General features: G+C 40.9%; 1 protein-coding gene across 1 annotated transcript; it reads right to left on the bottom strand.

Moving 5' to 3' along the window:
• Positions 1 to 114: 114 nt before the first annotated feature.
• CYP1B1 (cytochrome P450 family 1 subfamily B member 1) lies at positions 115 to 27,109 on the bottom strand. The gene is made up of 3 exons (XM_073557511.1): positions 26,905 to 27,109; positions 24,741 to 25,825; positions 115 to 4,593 (listed from the first exon to the last, which is right to left on the bottom strand). The coding sequence occupies exons 2-3, from the start codon at positions 25,802 to 25,804 to the stop codon at positions 4,011 to 4,013; spliced, it is 1,647 nt and encodes a 548-aa protein (XP_073413612.1). The 5' UTR covers positions 25,805 to 25,825; positions 26,905 to 27,109; the 3' UTR covers positions 115 to 4,010.
• Positions 27,110 to 27,237: the final 128 nt, after the last annotated feature.

Below are 27,237 nucleotides of genomic sequence, written 5' to 3'. Positions count from 1 at the left end.
TGGTTACTAGTCAGTGATTCAAACCAGTTTTAACTGCTTTGAACAGGTGTGAGTGCCTGTTCAAAGCAGTTAAAACTGGTTTGATTCACTGACTGGTAACCAACTTATGATTTTACTTAAATAAATGCTTTGTCCCAATTAATTTGCACAGCACTGTAGATTCATTTACTCCTGCGGGAGTCTGAGTGAGGCTATTTGCAAAATTAAGCACTTGTGAGCAGTTTTTGGGCTATTGAGGGTCAGAGAATAGCATAAAAAATAAAAAAATATTAGAAATGAGTGGATTACTTCACACAACCAGGGTCAATGGTCCAGATCAGTGTTCTCTATCTGTGGACAGGAGGTGAATAAATTCCAATATCCTGCAGGAAGTGGTGTAACTTGAAGCTCATGGGCCACAATGCAATGTCTCCAACAGGGCCCCCAACTATTGCAGGTCTTTAATAGTAATAGTCTTTTCATATGGATCAAGGTTGACCTTTAGAACTCCCCTAGACTCCAGGGTTAGGGTGTGATTGTAACCCCTGCACCTATTATAGTTGCACCACTGTCTCCAAGATCCTCTGCTCGGCTTATGATTTGTGGGGCTGGCTAGATGTCACCTTGTCATTGTACTGGGATCCCGAATACTCGGGATATTTATACAGTTCCTGTCCATGGCAGGAAATCACCAACTTGCACCCTGGATCGGAGTTGCATAAAGCAATCATCCCTAAAAATGATAGGTACCCTTTAAGCCATGCTCTCCCTTACTACTAAATCAAAGGTCAAAATAGCCATACCTTTATTTAAAAGGTGTATGTACTTTTGAAAAACCTTTTATTGCTCAAATGCATTAAAGAAAGGAATCCTCTTTGAAGATAGTCTTGGTTAGAAATCCCTTTTATGTATACAGTTCCTATGAAGATATATGTGATCTAACTACAAACTATAAACTCTGAGTAGTCCAATCCATTAGTCATGTGTTTCACTACTCTCTCTCTCTCTCTTCTTGCTTGCTACTTATCGAGGCTGTCTGATCAAATGATATTGATGACCTATATCCATTGGACATCCAGCACCTCTGCTGATCAGCTGTTATTTGTTTTGGCTACTGCAGAACAGGTCTTAAGAATCTATTAGGATCTGATTAGATCCAAGTGTTTACACACAGTGTCTGCTGGAGCAAATAACAGCTGAATAGCGATGAGCGAACGTGGTTGGATAAGGTGTTATCTGAACTTGCTCGAGTGCTAACAGAGTATCTTCAGCATGCTCGATGTTGTGAATTCTCTCTCTGGCTTCCCTCTGGTGATTACTGAAGGTAGTGGAGCTGATCAGATTGACAGAGGGGTTGCGAGTCCTCTTTCTGGGCTCCCTCTGGTGGTTACTGGAGGTAGTGGAGCTGATCTGATTGACAGAGGCTTGCCACCTGATAATGAGGACGACGATTGGAGATCTGGGGTTTCAGATTGGGATTTATGACAACCGACTCCCTCTATCCCTGCTGGTGATTTTCTTCCTGTGCCTTCTGAGGTCTGATGTCTCCTGCTCTGTCCCTGCTTGTTCAGCTAAGTGGTTCATTTGCTAGTCTGTTTGCATTTGATCTGGTTTTGTCTATCTCTGCTTTGTGCGGGTCAGCCAGCTCCGGCTGGGGCTGTGCTGAATCATCGCCCATATGTTACTGCTTGTGCAAGTTTGTTTTGTCCCCTGTTATATTGGTCTCTTTTTGCTTTGCTTTCAGGATATACCAGAGTACTGATATAGTGGGGAGCGAAGTCATGCGACTTCAGTGTTTTTGTGCATCAGACGTGTTGGACTTTTGCAGGGTTTTTTGCGTGATTGCAGGCAGTGTCTTTCCTTTCCTGTCCTGTCTAGTCAGTGTGGGCCCCATTGTTTGCTCAGTCTATTTTTCTTCATGCGTTTGTGTTTTCATCTTGTCTCACCGACAATATATGTTTGGGGGCTATCTATTCCTTTGGGGTCTTCTCTGGGGCAGTTTAGAGTTCCCCTTTCTTGCTTTAGGCTTAGTTAGCTCTCCAGCTGTGCCGAGGCGTCTAGGATCATCGTAGGTACGCTCCACGGCTACTGCTAGTTGTGTGGACAGGATCAGGGGTCTGCAATCCACTTAGTTACCAACCTCTCTGGTTTTCTGTGGCTTAGCCTGGGCCTGTTATCCTCCTCGGTGACCCATTCATAACAGCTTGAATACTATGTTCGAGTCCCCGCGGCTGCATGTTTCGTGGCTGTTCAGCAGTAGCAGCACATGCAGGGATTGTTTACCAAACAGACAATCCCTGCTTGTGTTGAAGCTGTCGAACAGTCGCAAGACATGCAGCCGCGAGGACTCATAGTATTCGAACATGCTGAAGATACTCTGTTAGCACATAAGCGTGCTCGGGTAACACCAAATCAGAGCATACTCGCTCATCACTACAGCAGAACAGTTGGAAATATTTAATCAAGACTTTCAGTGCTGTTTATTTTTTTTTTTTTAGGTGCAGTGCAGCAACAGCAAGAAAAATATACTCACCCCCCTCATTTGCTTTATCTTCATCCAAAGCAAAATACATATTACTTTGGTGAAATTACCTTAAATATACAATGAAATATGTCATTCTTTATAGAAAACAAAATTGATTTAGTAAGTGAACATTATTAGAATTCTTAATAAGTAGGATACAATTGGTTCTGTATAGGTAAATCAGGTGAATGTAATGGATCTCACAGGGTAAAGGTAGACCAAGTGGCACTGACATGGCAGCACATAGCCAATGCAGTTTATACCGTAAATTAATTAAGTGGGCACTACACAGCAGGATCAGTGTTACCCATCATCTATATCATTCCCATGGCAGCTGCCATACATTTTTCAATTAATATCCAGGCAAGTATGGAAAACTAGTCTTTACAACTGATACTGGAGGCATAAGATTCTCAGCACAGAGCTATAGACCACATTCTTCGTCATAAAATAAAAGGGGAAGCAGATGCGAATCTGTTGGGTTGTAGAGAACACCAATTCTACAATAAATTGCTACCCGGAAGCTCCATTTGATTTTCTTTGGCACATGGTTGTGACAAATAATGCATATTATTTCATCACGGATGCAGAGTTTGGTAACGGGTGTCGACCAGTTCAAATATTCACCTCTTGTTGGATTACACATTTTTTAGCACCTCTAAAAATTAAGACAGAAATGCAGTGCGAAAGCCCCCAAGAGAACTGCTGTACAACCTATAATTCTAGGATCTACAACCAATAGACCATTGTGTTCATTATTAAATATTGTTTCACTGATTGATTTAGACAACATTATCATATTAGTTGCAATTGATTTTTGCCTATAAATACAACAATCTTTTAACTCATTATCACTAGATCACATTGGCTCTAAATATTTGCGTGAAGCAGAGGTAAAGGCCAAGCCTCTAGGCCATGTTCCCACAGCCTGTACAAATTGCATTTGTTAGGCTAGTTTCACATTAGCGTTTTCGGGTGCAGCGCTGTGCTGCATATTTGTGCGCTGGGTGCAACGCCAGCAAAATCATACCAGCGCACGGTCAGCGTACTCAACGCTAAATGTACGGTGCGCTGATCGCATGCAGCGTCATGGGATCCTAGGAGTAGCTGACCGGAGGGGGGCGCAGCCGGGGGCGGAGCTAAGCGGCGGCCCTGCGCTGCGCCCAAGAACGCTAGTGTGAAATTAGCCTTACCCAAGTAAAACCCGGATCGAAAATACATTAAAAAAAAGGGAAAAGGCAACAAAAATGTAATAAACTGAGCATATTGCTATTGTGTATTTTGTTGTGGAGACCTGCGGAAAAACACAGCATTTCCACAGATGGTAGCATGGCCTTAGATAACTGAACAACATGAAATAAAAGTAACCATTGAACATCTATGGTGTTATCTTAAATATTTCAAAATAAATGTTCTGCATAGTTTTATATGTCTACCATTATAGTTGAAGCAGGTAAATTTGCACCATGTTGTTCCCCGTAATAAAAGGTCCAGTGTCTGAAGCATTTTATTCTTCTCTCTGTATATTTTGAACTGTATTATTCAGTAGGTCCATATTACTATCTCGAAGGCTCATACTGATGTTAAAAGGTTTTGGTTTGAGACTTAGTCCATAGTCAAATTGCAGGTTCAGAATTTCTCCTGGATTGGCAGTGAATGTACACTGATGAGCCAAAATGGAAGCGAAGAGGAACAGCTGTAACTTTGATAGTTCTTCTCCTATACATCTTCTCTTACCTACTGAGAAGATCATCACATTGCTTACCATGTCTTTATTGAGAAATCCTGTGTCATCCAGGAATCTTGATGGGTCAAATTCTTCTGGGTTTGACCACTTCGATGAATCATGATTGACTGACCACTGATTGACAAATACCACAGTGTTTTGGGGAATGTTGTATCCCATGAGGTTTGTGTCCCTTGTGGTTGCATGAGGAATGGTGACGGGAACAAAGCTACTAAAGCGCATTAATTCATAAAGAAATGCCATGATGTATGGCAAACTGGACTGATCATCCACACAGGGCAAGCGATCTCTTCCTATGACCTTATCCACTTCATTCTGCATCTTCTTCTGTATTTCTGGGTATCTGTATAGGGGAATATAAATAGAGTTTTCAAATAGAATTTAACATAAAGTTAATATATCACTTACCTACATAAAGATATATTTATCTATAATGGACTTTACATGGACTGCATGGTACAGGAGAGTTGAATATAATGAAAAATCTCATTAACTATGTTTTGTAAATAGCAAGAACTAGATGTGTAATAAAAAAAACTTTTTATGTTGTGGTTTTACTTTTCCATCAGACTGCAAGTCATTCTCATCCTGAGTTACAGTATGAGGTATAAATTATTATCTGGCCACAAACATTTGATCCTTCTTTCCCTGACATCTGCCATCAGGGGATGATCAGAAGACTACGATCCTGGTAAATTGGTTAATTTTTATCTAATGTATATGCTAGCTACAAAATGTGCTTTACCAGCTGTAGTCAATGTCTGTACAAAGCATTCTGGAAAGTATAGTCTTTACAATAGACACTGTGTATATAGAAATGTGATAAAAGGAAAATTGTAAAAATTACTCCTGAGTGTGACAATACCCTACATGTAAATGGGAAATACTTTTCAGGCACAGTGCAAAGCTCAGAAGGGAAGGAGCGCTATATTATGGTGCAGCTTTTACTGTTATGGTTTGCAGGTGCCATAACGCACTGGGAGAGCCCCTGAGGTGCCAGAACAGCAGAACTAATCATAAGTGACACCATTTTGCAAACGACACCTCTTGATGAATTAATCTATGGTTGCAGTGATCATATTGACACCATGAGTGTCTCACAGAATTTTACAACATTGGGCAGCAAATAAAAAATAATTACATTTTTACAGCAAAAATGTTGTTTTAGCCCCAGATTTTACTTTTTCACAAGGAGAAATGGGTAAAAATGGCACCAAAATGTGTCCCACAATTTCTGCTGAATGTAGAAATGCCCCATATGTGGCTGTACAGTACTGATTAGCCATACAGCGAGAATCGGGAGTGACAGAGCGCTATTTGCCTCCTAAAGCCCAGATTTTCCTACAATAGTGCGTGGACTCCACATACAGAGCCCTTAAATGCTAGAAGAGCAGAAGTCCCCCTCATGTGACCCCATTTTGGAAATTATACCACTTTGGGAATTTATCTACAGGTGTAACAACGATTTTTTCTCCATGGGTGTTTTCCAGAAACAAGAAGCAGTGGATGTTACTGAGTAAATTACAAACTGCCATTGTAGTGCGCAGTAAGTTGTAGTGACCAGTACATTGCTGTGACCAATACATTATGCCCAGCTCATGCTTCTGGAGACACGCACCTGTAAATTAGGCAGGCTCTCATCACTACAGAAATACCAAACGTGGACGCTAAATGTGGTTTAGGCACACTGGGGCTCAGAAGGGAGGGGGACATTTGGATTTGGGAGGACAGAGTCCACTGGAATTCTTTGGGATACGAGGAGACATAGCACTTTTCCAGAGAATTTGTACTACCAGTAATGTGGAAAGCCCCTATATTTCCTTTGACAGATGACGGACCTGAGTGTGGACTTGATATTTTTGAAGATCTGAGTTGAAGCTTTTATTAGGAACATTTTACATAACACTTGCTTTGAGGTTTCCATCTAAATTTCCAAGTGATGTGATTCAGATGAAACCTCCAAGGGATCCATTTACTATAATGAAGCAGCAGAGTTACTCCTCTGGGCTCCATCTTGCTTCTGTTCAGCTGTTTCCTTATTTTCAGAAGTACACAAAACTGTGGCAGATCGCGCTTTTATGCAATCTTAAAATTGATGGACACTGCCCGAATACAGGTCAGATGGCGCCCACAGTGCCTTCTTCTGCCTCATTATAGGGAATCTTCCGCTGGGGGTCCATCTGAATCACGTATAGAGATTTACATGGAAATCCCAGTGAAAGCTCTCAGCGCAGAATAAATGTGAGCCAAGTCTTACCGTGATCTTGGGGAGGCAGAATGAAAAAAATCAACAGCATTTGAAGAAATGATTTTATTTATTTTTTACCCTGCTCATCGTGCAGTATAAGTGATTAGACATCTTTATTTTTCGGGTCGGTGCGATTATAGCGATACCAGATTTATATCAGGTTTTTATGTTTGGCTGCTGTCACACACTAAAAAGCGCTTTTTTTTTGCAAAAACTAATCTTTGCAGAGCAATATTTTGAGAGCTATAGCTTTTCCATATTTCTGACGACAAAGTCATGTTGATGGCTTGTTTTTTACGGGAAGAGTTGACGTTTCTATCGGTACCATTTTTGGTCATATAACTTTTTTTATCGCTTTCTATTCCAATTTTTGTGAGGTATAATGAACAAAAACCAGTAATTCAGGTTTTTTTTTTATACCATTCCGCGTGTAGTAAAATTGATAAGGTAGCTTTATTCTTCGGGTCAGTACGATTACAGTGACCCCTTGTTTATATTTTTTTTATGTTTTGGCGCTTTTACACAGTAAAAACGATTTTATAGAAAAAAAAAATATTATTTTTGCATTGCTTCATTTTGAGGCTGTGTGCACACGCTGCGGATTCTGCTGCGGAATTGATGAAAACCGCAGGTCAAAAGACCTGCGGTTTATCTGCATTTTTTCTGCGGTTTGACAACTGTAATGGAACAGGTGCCAAACCACAGCGGAATCCGCACAAAGAATTGACATGCTGCGGTTTTGAAACCGCAGCAAATCCTCGCGGAAAAATCCGCAGTGTCTGCACTGCGGTTTTCATTTTACATAGGTTATAATGGTACTGTACACCGCAGCAAAAACTGTTGCGGATCTGCAGGACCAAAACTGCTGCGGATCCGCAGCAGAATCCGCAGCGTGTGCACACATCCTTACAACTATAACTTTTTTTTATTCCACTGATGGAACTATACAGCAGATTGGTTTGTTGCAGGACAAGATGACATTTTCAAGAATACCATTTTTATTTACACTTGTCTTTTTGATCGCGATTTATTCCACTTTTTGTTCAGCGATATGATGACGCATCATTTTTTTCACTTTTCTTAATTTTTTTTTTTTTTACAAAGTTCACTGAGGGACTTAACTAGTAGGAAAATTTTATGGGGCAGGTTATCCTGGATGCAGGGATACCAAACGTGTACTTTTTTTGTTTGTTTTTTTTACATAAAAATAGAAATTTATCAATACAGTATGTTTTTTTTACATTTTATGATTTTTAAAAAAATATATTACAATTTTGTTTATAATTTTTTTTTACTTTGTCCTACTATGGGACTTTCACTTTCAGCAGCCTGATCATTGTTATAATCCATTGCGATGCTTCACTGACACAAGCCCCTTAGACCATGATCTGGCCATGGTCTGAGGAGCTTGTTGTAGTCTTGTGACCCAGATGTCTACATGATGACATCGAGTCACCATGTCAACAATTAGACCTCTGCGATGATGTCACGGGGGTGCTGATCGGAGTGCATAGACTAGCGATCGCAGTATTTTAGGGGGTTAAAGTTCCAGGAACGGTGCGGGCACCATCCTGCACTGAGTGATGGGTGTCAGCTGTCAGAATCAGCTGACACCCAGCGGCAAACACGCATGGCTCCTGTGCGCACAAAATCGCCTGGATGTACCAGACAACCATGACGTACTGAGTACGTTAAGGTCATGAAGGGGTCGATTAAAAACGATCTGAATTTAACACAGTGTTAAAGTGATTGGCCGCTACTGTTTTTTTATTGATGGCCTAGCTTCAGAATAAGTCATTAATATCTAATCGGTGGGATTGCAACATCTGGCATCCTTACTGATCAGCTGCTACTGGCAGGGGCCAGAAGTTCTCTAATGCTGCTGGAACACAGCAGCGCTGTGATTTCCGCCACCAGCAACATCTGATCTTCAATAGTGCCGGATATCACCTCCTCACCGATCAGACCGATCCACACTAATCAGGCACTGAAGATCTATTTTGAGGATAGGTTATGAATAAACAAGTAGTGGCCAACCTCTTTAATAAATCTGCCCCTATGTATTTACAGGCTTCTCTTAATGAACAGATTATGCAGGATACGTCTGAATCTCTATATTCTGTGCAATTTGTAAGTAATACATTTTTCATGTAGCTGCCAATTATGACCAGTAGTAGAGAGTAGATGTGTTGTACCCTGCTGCTGCCACTAGTCCACTTATAGAGCTGTGCTGTGCAGCTCCACAATTCAGCACCCCTGACCACCACTGGCACAAAGACAGCAGTGGAACCTCATTGATTAATATTGTCTGTCTGGGTTCTTTTATGTGCTTGTTTTTAACCAAGGACAAAACACATGATACCTTGCGAAGGTGGGCTGAACTCAGATGTCCATGTGCCAGTGCATACAGTGCCTTGCGAAAGTATTTAGCCCACTGGAACTTTTCAACCTTTTCCCACATATCATGCTTCAAACATAAAGATACCAAATGCAAATTTTTGGTGAAGAATCAACAACAAGTGGAACACAAATGTGAAGTTGAATGAAATTTATTGGTTATTTTAAATTTTTGTGGGGAGTCAAAAACTGAAAAGTGGGGCATGCAATATTATTCGGCCCCTTTACTTTCAGTGCACAAAACTCACTCCAGAAGTTCATTGTGGATCTCTGAATGATCCAAGGTTGTCCTAAATGACTAATGACGATAAATATAATCCACCTGTGTGTAATCAAGTCTCCGTATAAATGCACCTGCTCTGTGATAGTCTCAGTGATCTGTTTGAAGCACAAAGAGCATCATGAAGACCAAGGAACACAACAGGCAGGGCCGTGATACTGTTGTGGAGAAGTTTAAAGCCGGATTTGGATACAAAATTATTTCCAAAACTTTAAACATGCCAAGGAGCACTGTGCAAGCGATCATATTGAAATGGAAGGAGTATCATACTACTGCAAATCTACCAAGACCCAGCCGTCCCTCTAAACTTTCATCTCAAACAAGGAGAAGACTGATCAGAGATGCAGCCAAGAGGCCCATGATCACTCTGGATGAACTGTAGAGATCTACAGCTGAGGTGGGACAGTCTGTCCATAGGACAACATTCAGTCATACACTGCACAAATCTGGCCTTTATGGAAGTGTGGCAAGAAGAAAGCCATTTCTCAAAGATATCCATAAAAAGTGTCGTTTAAAGTTTGCAACAAGCCACCTTGGGAGACACCAAACATGTGGAAGAATGTGCTTTGGTCAGATGAAACCAAAATTGAACTTTTTGGCAACAATGCCAAATGATATATTTGGCGTAAAGGCAACACAGCTTATCACCCTGAACACACCATCCCCACTGTCAAACATGGTGGTGCCAGCATCATGGTTTAGGTCTGCTTTTCTTCAGCAGGGACAGGGAAGATGGTTAAAATTGATGGGAAGATGGATGGAGCCAAATACAGGACCATTCTTGAAGAAAACCTGTTGGAGTCTGCAAAAGACCTGAGACTGGGACAGAGATTTGCCTTCCAACAAGACAATGATCTCAAACATAAAGCAAAATCTACAATGGAATGGTTCACAAATAAATGTATCCATGTGTTAGAATGGCCAAGTCAAAGTCCAGACCTGAATCCAATCAAGAATCTGTGGAAAGAGCTGAAAACTGCTGTTCACAAACAATCTCCATCAAACCTCACTGAGCTCGAGCTGTTTGCCAAGGAAGAATGGGCAAGAATTTCAGTCTCTCGATGTACAAAACTGATAGAGACATACCCCAAGCGACTTGCAGCTGTAATCGCAGCAAAAGGTGGTGCAACAAAGTATTAAGTTAAAGGGGCCGAATAATATTGCACGCCCTATTTTTCAGTTTTTGAATTTCAACAAAAATTTAAAATAACCAATAAATTTTGTTCAACTTTACAATTCTGTCCCACTTGTTGTTGATTCTTCACCAAAAATTTACATTTGGTATCTTTATGTTTGAAGCATGATATGTGGGGAAAGGGTTGAAAAGTTCCAGGGGGACGAATGTTTTCGCAAGGCACTGTATATCCACCCTTCTAGGGTATATGTCAGGGTTTATTCACCTTTTACAAAATTTAATTTGTGAATAATGAAACTGGACCAAAGCTGATTTCAGACGTCTGTGAAATACAGTCTTAGTTCAGACAGAGATGTCCTGATAGACCTTGAGTCTCCTGACCTAAAGTCAAGCCTCATATGTGCCTATGATGCTGTTGAGCTTCAGTCAGGGAATCTGTAGCTGTTTGGACATCATGATCCCTATTTGGACCCTGCTTCACAGATTTTTAATTTCGACTTTATTCAACTTTTAATATTGATGTGTAAAATTGTGCTGAAAAGGTAGATATGCCCTTTATTTAGATGACATATAATATTTATTAGTACAGATATTTACCGTAGTTATATTTACTACCCTTTTTTGACTGAATGCAATGTAAAGTTGGGTTCAAATTAAAAACAGGTACTTCGCATCCGCAAATTGCAGAAATGACACATTCACATAGTGGAAAAACTGTCATAACTGATCAGCATAGTGTGTGCTGTGATTTTTTTTTATTGGTCCATGGCCGTAGAATACCTAGGTGGTGCTTCAGAGCTCTACAGCTATTTAGTGGTGATATATCAAGGTTCAATACTTTTATTACACAGGTCAACGAAAAAAAAATTTTTTTCTGGTGTCCAAAATATTTTAATGAATTTGGGGTATTTTTGGGGTGCTGATTCTGAATATGTCATCAGTTTTGCCAGATTGGCTCAAGTTTTTGAGATTTTTGGTATCTTATTTATAGCACTTGTTGGTAAATGCGACGCATCATCTCATTAATTTCTTTGGATTAGTACTTGAACTGAGCAGTTCTCAATATAGTTTTGTGTTAATTAGTGTTCTAAAAGTTTGTTCATAGCTTGATTTTTGCACTAACTTTATGTTGTTGTCTGTTTTCCAGTGAAAAGCATGAACTCATCATGAAGAAGTTGTCTTAACGATCCAGACTCATTCTGTTACATTTGTGGTGAATATACACTGCCAAAACATAGAAGAAACATAACACACTTCGTAAAAAAAGTGTATTTTGCCTATTTTGGGGTTATGCTTGGGGACCAAGACAAGTTTTGGGCACCACACATAGTGTGCAAAGCATGTATCGAATTATTACGAAAATGGAGCAAAGGACAAAGAAAAAGCTTCAAATTTGGTGTTCCAATGGTGTGGAGAGAGCCAAAAAATCATCATGATGACTGTTATTTCTGTGCAGTGCAAGTGCAAGGATTCAATAAGCATAAGAAACGAAAATGGGAGTAACATGGAATCTGCAAGAAGGCCTGTCCCTCATTGTGAAGATGTGCCTGTACCTGTGTTTACCATAAATAACAGTCATCATGATGATTTTTTGGCTCTCTCCACACCATTGGAACACCAAATTTGAAGCTTTTTCTTTGTCCTTTGCTCCATTTTCGTAATAATTCGATACATGCTTTGCACACTATGTGTGGTGCCCAAAACTTGTCTTGGTCCCCAAGCATAACCCCAAAATAGGCAAAATACACTTTTTTTACGAAGTCTGTTATGTTTCTTCTATGTTTTGGCAGTGTGTATTCACCACAAATGTAACAGAATGAGTCTGGATCGTTAAGACAACTTCTTCTTGATGAGTTCATGCTTTTCACTGGAAAACAGACAACAACATAAAGTTAGTGCAAAAATCAAGCTATGAACAAACTTTTAGAACACTAATTAACACAAAACTATATTGAGAACTGCTCAGTTCAAGTACTAATCCAAAGAAATTAATGAGATGATGCGTCGCATTTACCAACAAGTGCTATAAATAAGATACCAAAAATCTCAAAAACTTGAGCCAATCTGGCAAAACTGATGACATATTCAGAATCAGCACCCCAAAAATACCCTAAATTCGATGAAATATCTTTGGCACCAAAAATGCTGTTGACCAGTGTTATAGATCCCTAAATAAGTCTTCATTGGAAAATGCTAATTTACATTTTCTTATAATTTCTGATGTTGTTTATATGCCTGTTGTCTTTTGAACTTGTAACATGAAACACAATCATCCTTACGCTGTATCATATAACGTGCAATTATCATGGGAAAAGGTGTCTGTGTAGTTTATCTGTTTCACACGGTGTGTGGCTGAATTTCTTTGAACAGAAAGCTACAACTAAAGACTTGCTGAGGCAGACCAGAAGTAATACAGCCTCTGGCAGTAAAAAGGTCACTTCCACTCTAAAGTCAACATAAAGTTGAGTACTACATGTGCTTGTGTCAAAACATGCTTCCCGAAAGGGCATGGTAGGTCCACCCAATCTCGTAACAAGCCATCCCAGTGCTGACAGAAAACAGCTATGGTCTCCATAAGAAGTACTCCTGACAAAAAATCTTATCTCCTGAACCCTTCTTATGTACAGCACCATGGAATCAATGGCGCTATATAAATAAATAATAATAATATGTTTGTAATGTAGTATAGACAGTTGTTTTAAAATACAAAGTGCCAGCTTCCCGGTTTCCAGTGCCTCTCCGGTCCTATTCTTAATCGCAAGATTTCAGCTCCAAATCTTGAGACACAATGTTATTTTGGCTAAAAATCTTAGATTTCACTAAACTATTCATATATTCACATTTCATTTGTAGATTGGGTTCGCCTCTGTACTACACAAACAATCACACTCCTGTACCCCCCAAATTCATGCATGAGAAGTGAAATACTGCCAGACATCTCTGATGGCAGCTTATCTTTTAAAAGAACAAAGTATTGGGCGTTAAAATTAAACCTTCATGATATTATAGACATAGAACACCAGTGCCAACAAAATCATGTGGTTTAGCTTGGATATCCATGGGGACCTTTATCTGTGTCTTGTTCAAAGGAACTTTATGTGGTGTAAAAATGTACCATTTTGAGCGAGCTCAAAGTAGCATAACAAAGTTTGTAAGGTACATGTTTTGCCCCCACCACTCCCAATGTCTCTCCTCAAGCAGTGATGTCCAAAGGCCTGTCATGTGTACATGTTGGGGAATTTTTGGCCTCTTTGTGACATGACATCCCTGCTGCAATGCAAACTGATAATTTTTTATTGGAATACCCATTTGTCACCTTAAGTGAGTAAAGAAAAACTCACTTCCTTTACTAGAAAGCTGCTCAGATTACTCCAACACCTCCCCCAGCAACATTGCATGAAGAACTGAGATAGAATGCAGAACTTGTAATGAGCTGACAAAAGCTCCTGTACTGACACATATGTCTTGAGGAATGCAACATAGTTTTAGTCATAATGGAATCTCACGTTTCCTGTCACTGTCAACCTGTCATGTGAGCTGCGTGTAGGAACCTTAGAAGAAAACCACAGTCCGAAAGGAAACCATGTGCTCATAACAAAGCTTCTTCACTATTAGGATTGCTCATGTGCTCCTAGAAACGTGGGCTACAGGCAATTGGTCATATCCATGGATGGGTGTATCAGGATATAAAGAAAAAGTCTCTCCACTAGCTCCAAAATCTCCTTCCACAGAAAAAAGTGGGAAAAAAATAATATATATTGTACATAGTGAGAGATAGTTCCAGGACAAGTGGTCGGGAATTGTTATATGTTCTAAAGATTCCTCTATTCTCTTAGGATCCAGGAAATATATATATATATATATATACACTCACTGGCCACTTTATTAGGTACACCTGTCCAACTGTGTGTTAAGACTTAATTTCTAATCAGCCAATCACATGGCGGCAACTCAGTGCATTTAGGCATGTAGACATGGTCAAGACAATCTCCTGCAGTTCAAACCGAGCATCAGTATGGGGAAGAAAGGTGATTTGAGTGCCTTTGAACGTGGCATGATTGTTGGTGCCAGAAGGGCTGGTCTGAGAATTTCAGAAACTGCTGATCTACTGGGATTTTCACGCACAACCATCTCTAGGGTTTACAGAGAATGGTCCGAAAAAGAAAAAAAATCCAGTGAGCGGCAGTTCTGTGGCCGGAAATGCCATGTTGATGCCAGAGGTCAGAGGAGAATGGGCAGACTGGTTCGAGCTGATAGAAAGGCAACAGTGACTCAAATTGCCACCCGTTACAACCAAGGTAGGCAGAAGAGCATCTCTGAATGCACAGTGCGTCGAACTTTGAGGCAGATGGGCTACAGCAGCAGAAGACCAGACTGGGTACCACTCCTCTCAGCTAAGAACAGGAAACTGAGGCTACAATTTGCACAAGCTCATCGAAATTGGACAGTAGAAGATTGGAAAAACGTTGCCTGGTCTGATGAGTCTCGATTTCTGCTGCGACATTCGGATGGTAGGGTCAGAATTTGGCGTAAACAACATGAAAGCATGGATCCATCCTGCCTTGTATCAACGGTTCAGGCTGGTGGTGGTGGTGTCATGGTGTGGGGAATTTTTTCTGGGCACTCTTTGGGCCCCTTGGTACCAATTGAGCATCGTTGCAACGCCACAGCCTACCTGAGTATTGTTGCTGACCATGTCCATCCCTTTATGACCACAATGTACCCAACATCTGATGGCTACTTTCAGCAGGATAATGCGCCATGTCATAAAGCTCGAATCATCTCAGATTGGTTTCTTGAACATGACAATGAGTTTACTGTACTCAAATGGCCTCCTCAGTCACCAGATCTCAATCCAATAGAGCATCTTTGGGATGTGGTGGAACGGGAGATTCGCATCAGGGATGTGCAGCCGACAAATCTGCGCCAACTGTGTGATGCCATCATGTCAATATGGTCCAAAATCTCTGAGGAATGCTTCCAGCACCTTGTTGAATCTCTGCCACGAAGAATTGAGGCAGTTCTGAAGGCAAAAGGGGGTCCAACCCCTTACTAGCATGGTGTACCTAATAAAGTGGCCAGTGAGTGTATATATATATATGATCCAGGAAAAGCTAGGTGAGGAATCCAGGAAAGCTGATTTTCCTAACAAAGTGTAGTTTGTGAAGGGCTTTGGTAGTTTCTGTTTTCAGGCCTGGATTTTTATGGAATTGTTGACTTGGTTTGGCAGATGATCAGTCAGTCCAGGTTTTGGAGTGATTCATTACTTGATTTGGAGAGGCATGAAGTCTCCAAATAGTGCTATTGGTGTGAGATAGCAAATAACCTTTTGATTCTTTCTTAGGTGGGTTGTAGTAGACCTCCTGTATAGTCAGCGATATTTAACTTAGGGTATTGAAAATTGTAGACGTTACTAATTAAATAGTTAACATGACGTTGAGTGACGATGAAGAATAATGGCCACAGCAGCCTTTATTAATTACAATATAAATATAACGAAAACTTAAATCACCCTTTCAGAAGAGATACTGAATGGCCAACCAAAAAAACACTGGGCAGTACAAACTAAAAAAACTACCCAGTTTTACGGCTCCAACGTGGGGTTGACAAACTGTCATAGTACTCTCCACGTAATCTTTTCTCTATTCTCTGGAAACTCTTCCAGCTGGAACTAACCACATTGATTAAGGGTCACCATCCCTCTGATGTGCCCAAAGCCCAATTAACCAAAGCCATCCCTGACCTCCTCACCTCCAGCTGCCACGACAAGACATAGCAAAAAAGAACCCCACACCACTGGATTTTGGTCAAGGATACCACCAAAATTAAGGGCGCTTGGGAGGGACGTTTACTGGTCCTGAATCCTGGAAGAAGCAGTTGGTCCGGGGTCCTCCTCTTCTTTATAAAGGTACCCTACACTATTCCTCCCCTATAACTTTCACCCAATGAAACCTAATGCCCTTTATTTGACCTGTCCTTTGATTCAAGACCCCATTTTCCCTCTTTTCAAGCCTACATACAAGAACTTCTATTAACCCTTTCCCTACCACTAATTTCAAACTCCTTCCAAGTTTGGGATTCCACTAGCTGCACCCATTCCAGCCCTATCTAATGTCTAGTTAGTGCTCCGCCAAGCGGGGGTTCATTTCTGTTTTGTGCCTGCATGTAAAAGCTTTACGTTTGTTTTGTACACAGACAATAAAGTACAGAAGTCCTGTTTGTACCAAACTTCTTTGTCACTGCCTCTGACTGCATTGACCCCTTTTTTCATACCACTACCTAGTAGATACAAGCTATTAGTTTGACGGCAATAATATAACTCCTTAAGAATTCACAAATGAGAGTTGTCAGAAGCATTCTTGCACTTAGAGTTCTCAAATATCCATTGTATTCCATTTTGGAACCAGCATCGTTCAAGGTCAAACATGAGAAAAATCATATTCGGATTATTATTTTGTAATCTGAAACAGACCTATGTAAAATAAGATGTAGCTTGGGATTATAATTGAAACAGACAGTGGTATCAACAGAAGATTGTAAATTATTATGTAGGGGGAATAAATTATTACAGATGGCACCCAGGACCATACCATGTCATGTCACCACTGGGTATCAGCCAAGGAATGATGCTTTATCACAACAGTTTGAGGTGACATGAGGACTATAGATATTCATCAGATGGGTTGAGTCAGCAGGTTTTACTAGGATTTGTTCTTTCTCTTTAGATAATAACTTTGTAGCTTGATGGTCCCAAACCTGTCATCAAGATATCCTAATAATGTATGAACATTGTATATACTGTATGTTTTATCCAGTGCTATCTCAGCTATTCTCACATAATGTCTGCAGGTATTTGCTGTGTCCATATTATAGACTTTTCCAGCCGTTACAGACTGATTATGATTTATTTCATTTTATTGGAGGATACTGAGCTTTTAATTGGCAAAAAGGTGATGGTTTACTTTACTAATTTCTTCCCAGGGTTAAAACATTATGAGTGTGCCCAGTCTGCGGTGAACTTTTTATCCTCGGATACAGATTCTGGCGCCATTCCCAGACTTTGGTGTTACTTAACATTAAACCACTGAAAGAACGAGTACAATTCAGCATGCTACAAGTCTCTAACCGACAGAATTTTTAACTGACCTGTTCTTGATAAAGGGGTATTCCATCTAATAATGTAAGATATCACTCAGGTATATGATAACAATACTGTAGAAAAGTATGGTTTGGGAGTCTGAATTCCCTGCTGCTCATGGAGTGTCTCATTGATGGGACCCTTGGAGATCAGCTGTGTCTTGTGGAGATCTTGGCAGTGCCATCACATGGGGAATTAAGCACGACATGTGGCTTATGCATGGATATGCCAAGCCATCCAGAGCTAGAGACACTCATTGTAGCCTCTTTTATCGCTTACTTAATGTATAAATGAGTGCCCTGAATCTGAACTCGCCTATTAACTCAAAATTACCCAATATGTAGAGTATTCCAAATAGTTGTATAGGCTAGGCAAACCTTTTAATTTTTACACTTTAACTGGAAAAATAAAGCTAGCATATGATTTTTATTGATGACTCTTGAATTCATACATAAGGTTAGTTAATCATTTTTTAATGCACAACACTGCACGAAAACAGTTTGCAATGAAATACTAAAATAAGTAAACTATGCAGAAGTTGAACTGACGGCATTTCTGTAACATTTGATACCAGTGCATATTTTACTCTGCTATTTTCCTTCTACTTAAAGCACCACTCCAGCTGGGTTTGTTTCTTATTGCAGTGCTGAAGTGGTGCTACTAATCTACGGTCCCTGACCCTAGTCTCATACTTACGCGCTGCCTGTTCCATTTTCCAGCAGTATGTGTTACGGTTCTAAGTAGGAACCGGAGAGTGGACCCTCTGGGTCGTGGCTCCAGAGCCCCCGAGGGCGAGCGACCCAGGTGATGACCACCCCCTATACAGGGAGTGTTAGGGGCAGGCCCAAGGGGGGTGAGACCACGACAGCCGGAACCAAAGGGACGACCCAGGGAGTGTACAGAGGGAAAGGCCAAAGGACACTGACTAGAGTAGACCCGGAGAAGGAGGGAACAGAACGTAGGGAACCAGGACCGATCAGGATGGAGCCAGAGCAGGAACGCTGGAAGAAAGAAGGAAGAAAGGTTAGGGGGAACTGACCTAGGGGTAAGGACGGAACCCTAGCTAAGGAACCGCCGATGACAGCAGCAGAGAAGGACCAGGCGAGGTACAGGCACGGAGGCAGCAGAGGGAACTGTGCGGGGGTCCAGTCGGGGCTATGGAGCGGAGAGCAGAGCGCAGACCAGAGAGAGGGGGGACCTGAGAGTCGGAGCGACGCTGCGCAGGAACGCTAAGCGCCACAGAGGAAGACAAACAGGCGTCTTACCATTCAAGACGCCAGACAGAAATACCCGGTGGGCGCCGCCATGTTGGGGGCGGAGCCACCGGGTCACGTGCTCCCAGGATGCCCCGCGGTGAGAAACGAGCGAGTGCGCATGTGCGTGCCTCTGACGCGCCGTGACCCTGCAAAGCCAGACAGGGCACGGCGCGAGGATGAAGGAGGGACGCACCGGGAGGAGGGGGACCCCAGGTGAGCATCGGGGCGCGTAATAGTATGTAACCTGCTGGATCACTCAAGTATTTGCTGAGCAGCTGGAGGTCACTTTTCAGTGTAAGTCTATGAGAGCCTTGTTCTGGTTCTCATTGACTTACATTGAGCGCTTGTGACTGTTAATTCTCACTTACAATCAGTCAGACGTTGTGGTCACAAGATGGCACTGCGGGACCAGAGCGGCACAAATAAAAGGTCAAGACGGCTATGGATAAGTATAATACACCCCGAGTGGTGTTTTAAAGTAAACCTGTCTGCTTTGAAATGTTATGCAATATATGGACAGCATGTTATACAGCCGTAGAAGCTGAATGGCTTGATTTGTTCTGTATGTTTGAGTATAACTTGTATCTGAAAAATAAAATCTCTGCTCATTCTTATCAGTCAACGCAGTCCTAATCAGCATTCGATGCCATTTCTGTACACACACTTATAAAGAGAAGCCTGTCAATCACTAGCAAGATCCACCCACTGGACTGCTGAGCCCAGAAAGAGGAGGGATTTCAGTGACCAAAATATGCAAGTTATTTATTTTGCGGATGGAAATAAACTATCTGGCACATACCACCTAGTAGAAAAAGTTACCCTAGTAGTCAGTATCTGTCCCTTTGCCAAGCCTTGCAAAATGACCAAAGATAACACCAAGCCAGAAACTCAGGCACAGACTATTTCTTTGTGTTTTCCCCTCATGAATGGATTGTAAAAAATGTGTAAAGCGCATTACGGTCTTATCCAAGTAGAGAGGATAAAAATATAAGAGTGATGAGCCCACCAAAAGGGGTTGTGTGTGACACAACCGCTATTATGGCATAACTGACAGCTGCTATAATTTCCACAGAAGATCAAATCGTAATATACAGCCAGGAATTGTGGATTCTAGATGCGCTGCTGATTCCAAAATCCAAAGACAAGGTGATTAATTGAAAAGTGGTCTATTGTCAACGCGTTTCAAAGTCCATAACGACGCCTTCCTCAGGACAACTACATGTTTCATCAGCAGGAACCATACTCTTTAATGTATGAAGTCTTAAAGCATGGGAAAAAAGCCTGCAAATTAGCTCTCTTGTGGTAGTACAGAGGAGAGGTAGCTCTCTGATAAAATACAAGTTACACTGAATCAGCTCCCACTTCTTCTCATCTGTTCATATACTGCCCACAGATTGCATTGAATTTTCAATCTGTAAGGCGTTCTTTAATAACTTTAAGTTTTCATTATCCATTTTTAAAGAATTTATCAATTTAATAGTAAAATTTTAGATCATTAGTGTATATGCCTGTATCTGTGTGCACAGTGTCTGACTCTACACAGCATACATGTCTTCACAAAACTTTCTTTTATATGGAAAAACTCATAAATTTGTTTATACAGTAAAATGAAGTGCTAACATCGCTTCTAAGCTTTACTCGTTCGCATGTGGGATCGTTCGGGCAATTATTGGCTCATATAGATGGCCACTATCTGTGTATTATTGGCTGTAAGTATTATCCGACCATATCTTACTATGAGTTGTGAAGTGTGTAGGACACCATATTCCTGCTATACAAGCTACCTTTGTTAATGCAATTTGTTGGAAGTAGAAGAGATACAACAGTGGAATGGATGACTGAATAGTGGAAGAACAGCACATCTAGCATCCACAGTCCGGATTATGTAGTCAGGTTGTTAGTACAGTATGTCCAATATCCCTGGTTCATAGCAGAAAATGTGGAACCTTCTGCCCTCTTCACTACCACATGATTAACACCAATGACTTCCGCATGTTGATGATGAAAGCTAGGCAAAACATGAAACAATAAATTAAGAGTAATCTTAGTCATATCTATCGGATTTTTCATTCAGGGTTAATTTCATTACCAGGGTCATTTATCATAGTAATAGGAAACCAATGCAATTATTGGTTGAATCGTTGAGTTTGTTTTTCAGATGATTTACAGTCATTTTTCTAAATTAGGGATTTGACAATTAAACTTTCTGGCAGGATTCCCATATCTGTCCTGAATGCCATCTTCTGCTCCTCAACAAAAAATAAAGACTACTTACCCTAATGATCCATTTTCGTGCACTACAGGCAACTTGCTGTCTTCCATGCAGGCTCGGACTGGCCCACAGGGTAACGGGGGAATCCCCCGGTGTGCCCCTGTACAGGTCTGGGCCCCCAACCCCACTGTATGGGCAGTACTTGACATAATTCACTTGATTTTCTTCGTACAGAAAACAGCAGCATCTCATCATTCATTAACCAAACTACCCAGTTTATTATTATATAGAGATATAGGTAAATTTGTGAACGATGGTAGTGTAATATTTGTATGCAGGTGAAAAGTGGGGTCCTTCAAAGTCAATGTTACTGGCGGGCCGTTGGCGCCCCAGTCCGACACTGCTTCCATGTAAGGGTGGTAGTATGTATTAATAATACATGACAGTAGCCATTCTGTTCTATGCTGTTTGAGACTATGGGGCCGCTTCATCAAAGCTTTTACATAAGAAAACTCATGTAATAGTTCAGTAAAGTCACAAATGTTTTGCGCAATGAGGAGTTGTGCAAAATTTTGTGACTAGGCATTTTTTTCATCAATTTTGACTCCGCTCTAACAAAATGGGTAGAGCCGGGATTGGCTATGGCCATGCCTGCGTGTCAAATTCGTAAAATATGCAGGTGTTTTGTAAGCCATAAATGCTACTTCAGTCCTTTAATTCATTAAATGGGTTGTCCGGCCTTAGGGTACAAGTCTGGAGTCACTTCATTTTCATTTGTGATTCGGATCAAAACAGAACCATGTTTTTGTGAGTTTTTTGCGAGCACGCCGTCATTTTTCCTTCATTAATTTTCTAGCTGAGGTGGAGCAATGGCACTTGTGACAGACACAGTTACCATGCCAGAAAGTTTAATTGTTATAGCCCTAATTTACCAAATGGCTATAAAGCAACTGAATAATAATAAAATAAAAAACTCAGCTATTCAACAAATAATTACTTATTTTGATAAATGACCCTTGGAATTAATTAGGTAAAAAATGCAATACATTAACTTCACACTAGACCTCAAGCAGCTTGGATTGTCTGTCTATCCACTCTTCCTCAAGACTCTGTGACCTTTATTATTATTATTATTATTTATTTATATAGCACCATTAATTCCATGGTGCTTTATATGAGAAGGGGTTCCAAGGTCTAGTGTTGATTTGGGGACCCATGTCATCTGCTGGTGTAGGTCCACTGTGTTTTATCAAGACCAAAGTCAGTGCAGCCATCTACCAGGAAATTTTAGAGCACTTCATGCTTCCCTCTGCCCAACAAGATTATTAGAGATGGATATTTCATTCTCCAGCAGGACTTGGCACCTGTCCACACTGCCAAAAGTACCAATACCTGGTTTAGAAACAACAGTATCTCTGTGCTTGATTGGCCAGCAAACTCGTCTGACCTTATCCCCATAGAGAATCGATGGAGTATTGTCAAGAGGAAGATGAGAGACACCAGACCCAACAATGCAGAAGAGCTGAAGGCTGCTATCAAAGCAACCTGGGCTTCCATAACACCTCAGCAATGCCACAGGCTGATCGCCTCCATGCCACGCCGCATTGATGCAGTGGGTGATGCAAAAGGAGCACCGACCAAGTATTGAGTGCATTTACTGAATATACATTTCAGTAGGCCAACATTTGGGTTTTAAAATCATTTTTCAAGCTGGTGTTATAAAGTATTCTAATTTACTAAGATAATGACTTTTGGGTTTTCATTGGCTGTAATAAACACTGGAAATAGGCCACTCTGCTTGTAATGACTCTGTATAATATGAGTTTCACTTTTTGGATTGAAGAACTGAAATAAATTAAATTTTTGATGATATTCTAATTTTGTGAGATGCACCTGTACATACTCCTGGCCATACAATTTGCATTGTATGAGTTATACATACCCCCGGCCAGTGGGCGCAGTGACTGCAAACTTATCAGTTTTGACTGGACAACCCCTTCCTTTAAGGACTGCAATTTAACCCGCCACCTGCTATTCATAGAACAGCAACACAACAGCATTGATGAATGGTTGTAATGTAATTCCCTGCATAACAGGGATTTTGGCCAGAGAGGTCCTGTAGCTACTCTTAGATACCAATAGTTTTTTATAGTAGTGTTAGATAATTGTTTTGAAAAATAATTTGAAAACAAGGGTGACGAAAAATGAAATCTCTGGCAAAATAGACACCATGATCTCCAACAGATCCTGCAAATCCTTCCTGAATAACTGAATTAATAATAAGAAGAATTACCGCAGACAAAAGAATATCAGCACAAATAATTAACTTTGACAAATCTAATGCAAGTCAATTGAGTAAAGTGGTTTGTTTTAAGGTGTTAACGCTCCAATTTATTTTATAATTTTTTTAAAAATTAGATAAAATAAGCATATTATTGATTATTATTGAAACTCATTATAGTAGCTCAGCGCCCCTCACTGTTGCCTTGCAGCACTGTGGTGCTTATTTCAAGTCTATTCAATTTTAGACTTTGCATTTTTGTTATATTTCGCTCAATATAAGGCAATAACTGCTGTAAATAACTAGACGGTTAGTTAATATTTTACTCGGTCTGACTGTGGAATCATTAAAGTCTGGTTCTTCAATGGCCTGCAGTTAACAGAATTTTTTTTACAAAGCCTGCTGGACTGACTGACAAAACATTGAACACATTGTGTAAGCAAAGTAAGCTGACCTAATAAAAATGATTTAGTGATAACATTGTGGCCCATGCTATAAAATACACTATTTCTCTTCTGTTGAACCATAAACACAGTTATTTTATTGGCATCTTTAGCACATTGGTCTAATTGAAAGTGAAGAAATGACTATATTGAAACCTAAAAAGAATATGTAAAGACCCTTGTCTTGATGTCTGGACCCTAAGTGCTCCATTACCTTAACATTATCTTAATAGTTTCTCAAACTGTAGCCAGAATGGAGGATAACTTAATTATGTAGCATGGACATCTAGATGAAATAAATTTATTAACATTCCTGAATGCAGAACATTTTTTTATCTCTCACATAAAAAAAACTATTATGTACAGAAAGCACATAACCAAGGAAGCCACTTATGTGCCTTAGCCATTAAAGAGGTTGTCTAGATTTAATTGCAGTTTCTATCATTTTCAAGATATGTTGTTACTATGAGCAAATAGAAACATTTTGTGTAAATTTAGTGCCTACAAACATATACAAAATTAGCCCTCTCAGTTGAAAGGCAGATACAATTGTATCAGTCTAGTATCAATACACATCACAGCTGCACAAAGTTCTGGTAGTTTGCTACAATGTATCATTCTGAAGGTTTGCTCTGGATACATTTTATCCACTTTTTAGCAGATAGAGAGGGACTAGGTTTGTACAATTTTGCACCACATTATACAAAAAATGTTCGTGTTTCACTAGCACAGCAAGTACATATCTGACATTGAAGGGTTAAAGAAATCAAGAACCTGGCTAAGTATAGCAGCAACTTTAGCTCCATTTCAAGCTCTTTCTCAAGTTTTCCCAAGGCGAACTCAGATTTGGAGAAAACGATGGAATCATCCCCTCCAAATGGAATTGGAATTTTAGAGTCATTGCAGTTCTTCCAAGTGTAAACTTTAAAATCCCACAATATCGCATCCAACTTTAAAAGCCTCAACTTGTAAATGTGCATTACTCCTATTTATTTCATTATAAGTCCCATACATACCAGGTGTTTTCAAGCTTATATATCTGGAGCCAATAACTTAACCCAGCAGTTATATAGCAAAGAATCTAAGTGATAGAATCCTACCTGACAAGGAAGAAAATGAGCCACTGCAGAGCTGTTGACAGGGTATCTTGGCTGGCACCAAATATATCACATACTGTGGCTGGAATATGTTCCTTTTCTAGCAGATGAAGTCCTGTGTTACCATTCTTCACCTCTTCTTTCTTTTCCATTTTGTCCTGGTTCATGATGAAACTTTTTCCATCCACTTCTCCTAAGATGTGGATAAAAGCGTCCAGCATGTCTCTAGTCACTCCCCATGCTGTTGTCTTGAGATGTTGGATGAACTTGCTATGAACAAAGTTGTAGAACTCGTTGTTGACCTGCTGGAAGTCATTATATATTGTCCTGACAGGGTTTGGGAAGCGCTGGAGCCAAGGCATGACATCCACCAGGCTTCCTGCACCCACTGTCTTACTGAACTTATCATTATTGCTCAGGAGAGCTTGGAACTCTAAGTCCATGTGGCTGTAACGTCGGCCAAAACATACTGCACTCATCACATTAGCCACAGCCACCACCAGATGTCTTCCAGGGGCAAATAATTTGCCCTCCTCTCCAAAAGCTGAGAAGATAGTAATCAGATCACGGGCTTCACTCAGGACATGTTGCCCCAGTCTCTGTTTAGTGTCCGGATTAAGAGTGGAGAAGGCTCTCACTGTGGACTGGGCAATTTTTCTATGAGCCTTCCATCTCTCATTGTAGAGCCCAAAAGCCAAACTTCTGCCCCCTGACACAAACTTGAAGGAAGCAAACCCCGGACGACCTGCAAAGTCTGCTCCTTTCTGCAGCAAAGCGTGTCTGATGACCCTGTCTCCGTTCAGCACCACCACTTTCTGACTACCTAACTTTATCTGGAAGATCTCACCATACTTTTTGGCTAACACTACAAAAGCCGAGTGAGGGGAGCTACCAATCTGCATAGCATTACCAATGATGGGCCATGGAAAAGGACCAGGGGGTTGATGTGAATTAGACCATCTGGGCAAGATCCAAAGTTGGAGCCACTTAAAGACATGAATGGCCAACAGTGTGCACAGAACTGAGAGCAGAAGACTGCAGATATAAGGAGTCACCTCTTCATGCATCTTGAACGTTGCTATTTAGACCTAAAGACACATACAAAAGAAATAATATAATTAAAAAAAATACTAAAACTTATTAAAGCTGCACTCTTTCTCCTGAGACACCATGTGCTAACTGTACTCTATATTCAGACTTTAGTGAGTGGTTAACTTAACACTAAAGTATTAACGGTTTACACACAGCCAGCAGAGATTTCTGATAAACTCAATTCCACCACCTAGAGATGCTTTCCTAAAATGCAGGCACCCACTGACATACTGGAAGCTACACCTGTGCAGCTGAGGCGTCCTGAACATAAAATATACCGTCTGAAATCACATTCATTACTTTATTCCCACACAATTTTTCCTGCCTGATCCAGAACATCAGCGGTCGTTACACCTGGACCTTCACCCACCATGAGTCTACTTGTTCTGGAGATGATGCATCAACAGCTGACAACCTGTAAGACCCAACTTGTACAGCTGAGGACAAAAGACCCTAATACTTACTGCCTGCGTTCACACTTATTACTTTATTCCTGTCTGATCGAGAGGAGCACTGGTGGTCAAACCCGGACCTTCACCCACCATGAGTCAACTTGTGCTGGAGACCATGCATCCACTGACATTCTCGCAGCCACACCTGCACCGCTGAAGAGTTTAGACCCTATTATAACACCTACGATCACACTCCTCTTATTACTTTATTCCTGTCTGCTAGACAGTATCACTGGTGGTCTCACCTAGACCTTTACCCACCATGAGTCTACCTGATCTGGAGATGAGGCACCCACTTGCATCCTGCAGACACACCTGTACAGCTAATGTGTCTAAAACCTTAAATATACTGCCTGCGAGCACTCATCATATTACTTTATCCCCACACACACATTATCTTATACAGAGAGTCATTGGTGGTCACACTTGGACCTTCACCCACCATAAGTCCACCTGAGCTTCAAATGAGGAACCAACTGACATCCTGACAGCCACACTCGTACATCTGAGGAACCTAGATTCTAAGACATCCTGCCTGCAATCACTGTCAGCTTACTTTATTTCTGCCTGACCCAGAGCATCACTGGTGGTCACACCTGGACCTTCACCCAGAATGAGTCTACCTGAGCTGGAGATGATGTATCCACCACTTTGATCACTGGTCCTAATAGCTTTACACCCTCCTCAGCAGCGAGAATTAAGCTTCAGAGGATGTGACTTCAAATGACTCCAATCTCTTCTCACACATTATGATTCTTCTGGAGCTGTTGGGTGTATAATTAGGATGATCTTGTTGCAGCTTTTAGAAGACTGATGCAGGTCCCACATTGGAAGGTAGGTGAGACTTGTTCTCCAGTTGCTCAGCATGACTTTTTATATGAAGCCCCCCTCTTGTCCTACTGTGTGACTAGTTTCCTCCCCGGGAGGCACCCTTTGGTCACCGCCCAGCTCCTCAC

The sequence above is a fragment of the Dendrobates tinctorius genome, unplaced genomic scaffold (genome assembly GCF_039654945.1).
Source record: "Dendrobates tinctorius isolate UK_male_01 unplaced genomic scaffold, ASM3965494v1 ptg000250l, whole genome shotgun sequence".
NCBI classification, from domain to species: Eukaryota; Metazoa; Chordata; class Amphibia; order Anura; family Dendrobatidae; genus Dendrobates; species Dendrobates tinctorius.
The sequence above is the reverse complement of the archived record's forward strand: the minus strand, read 5'-3'. Positions and strand labels throughout refer to the sequence as shown.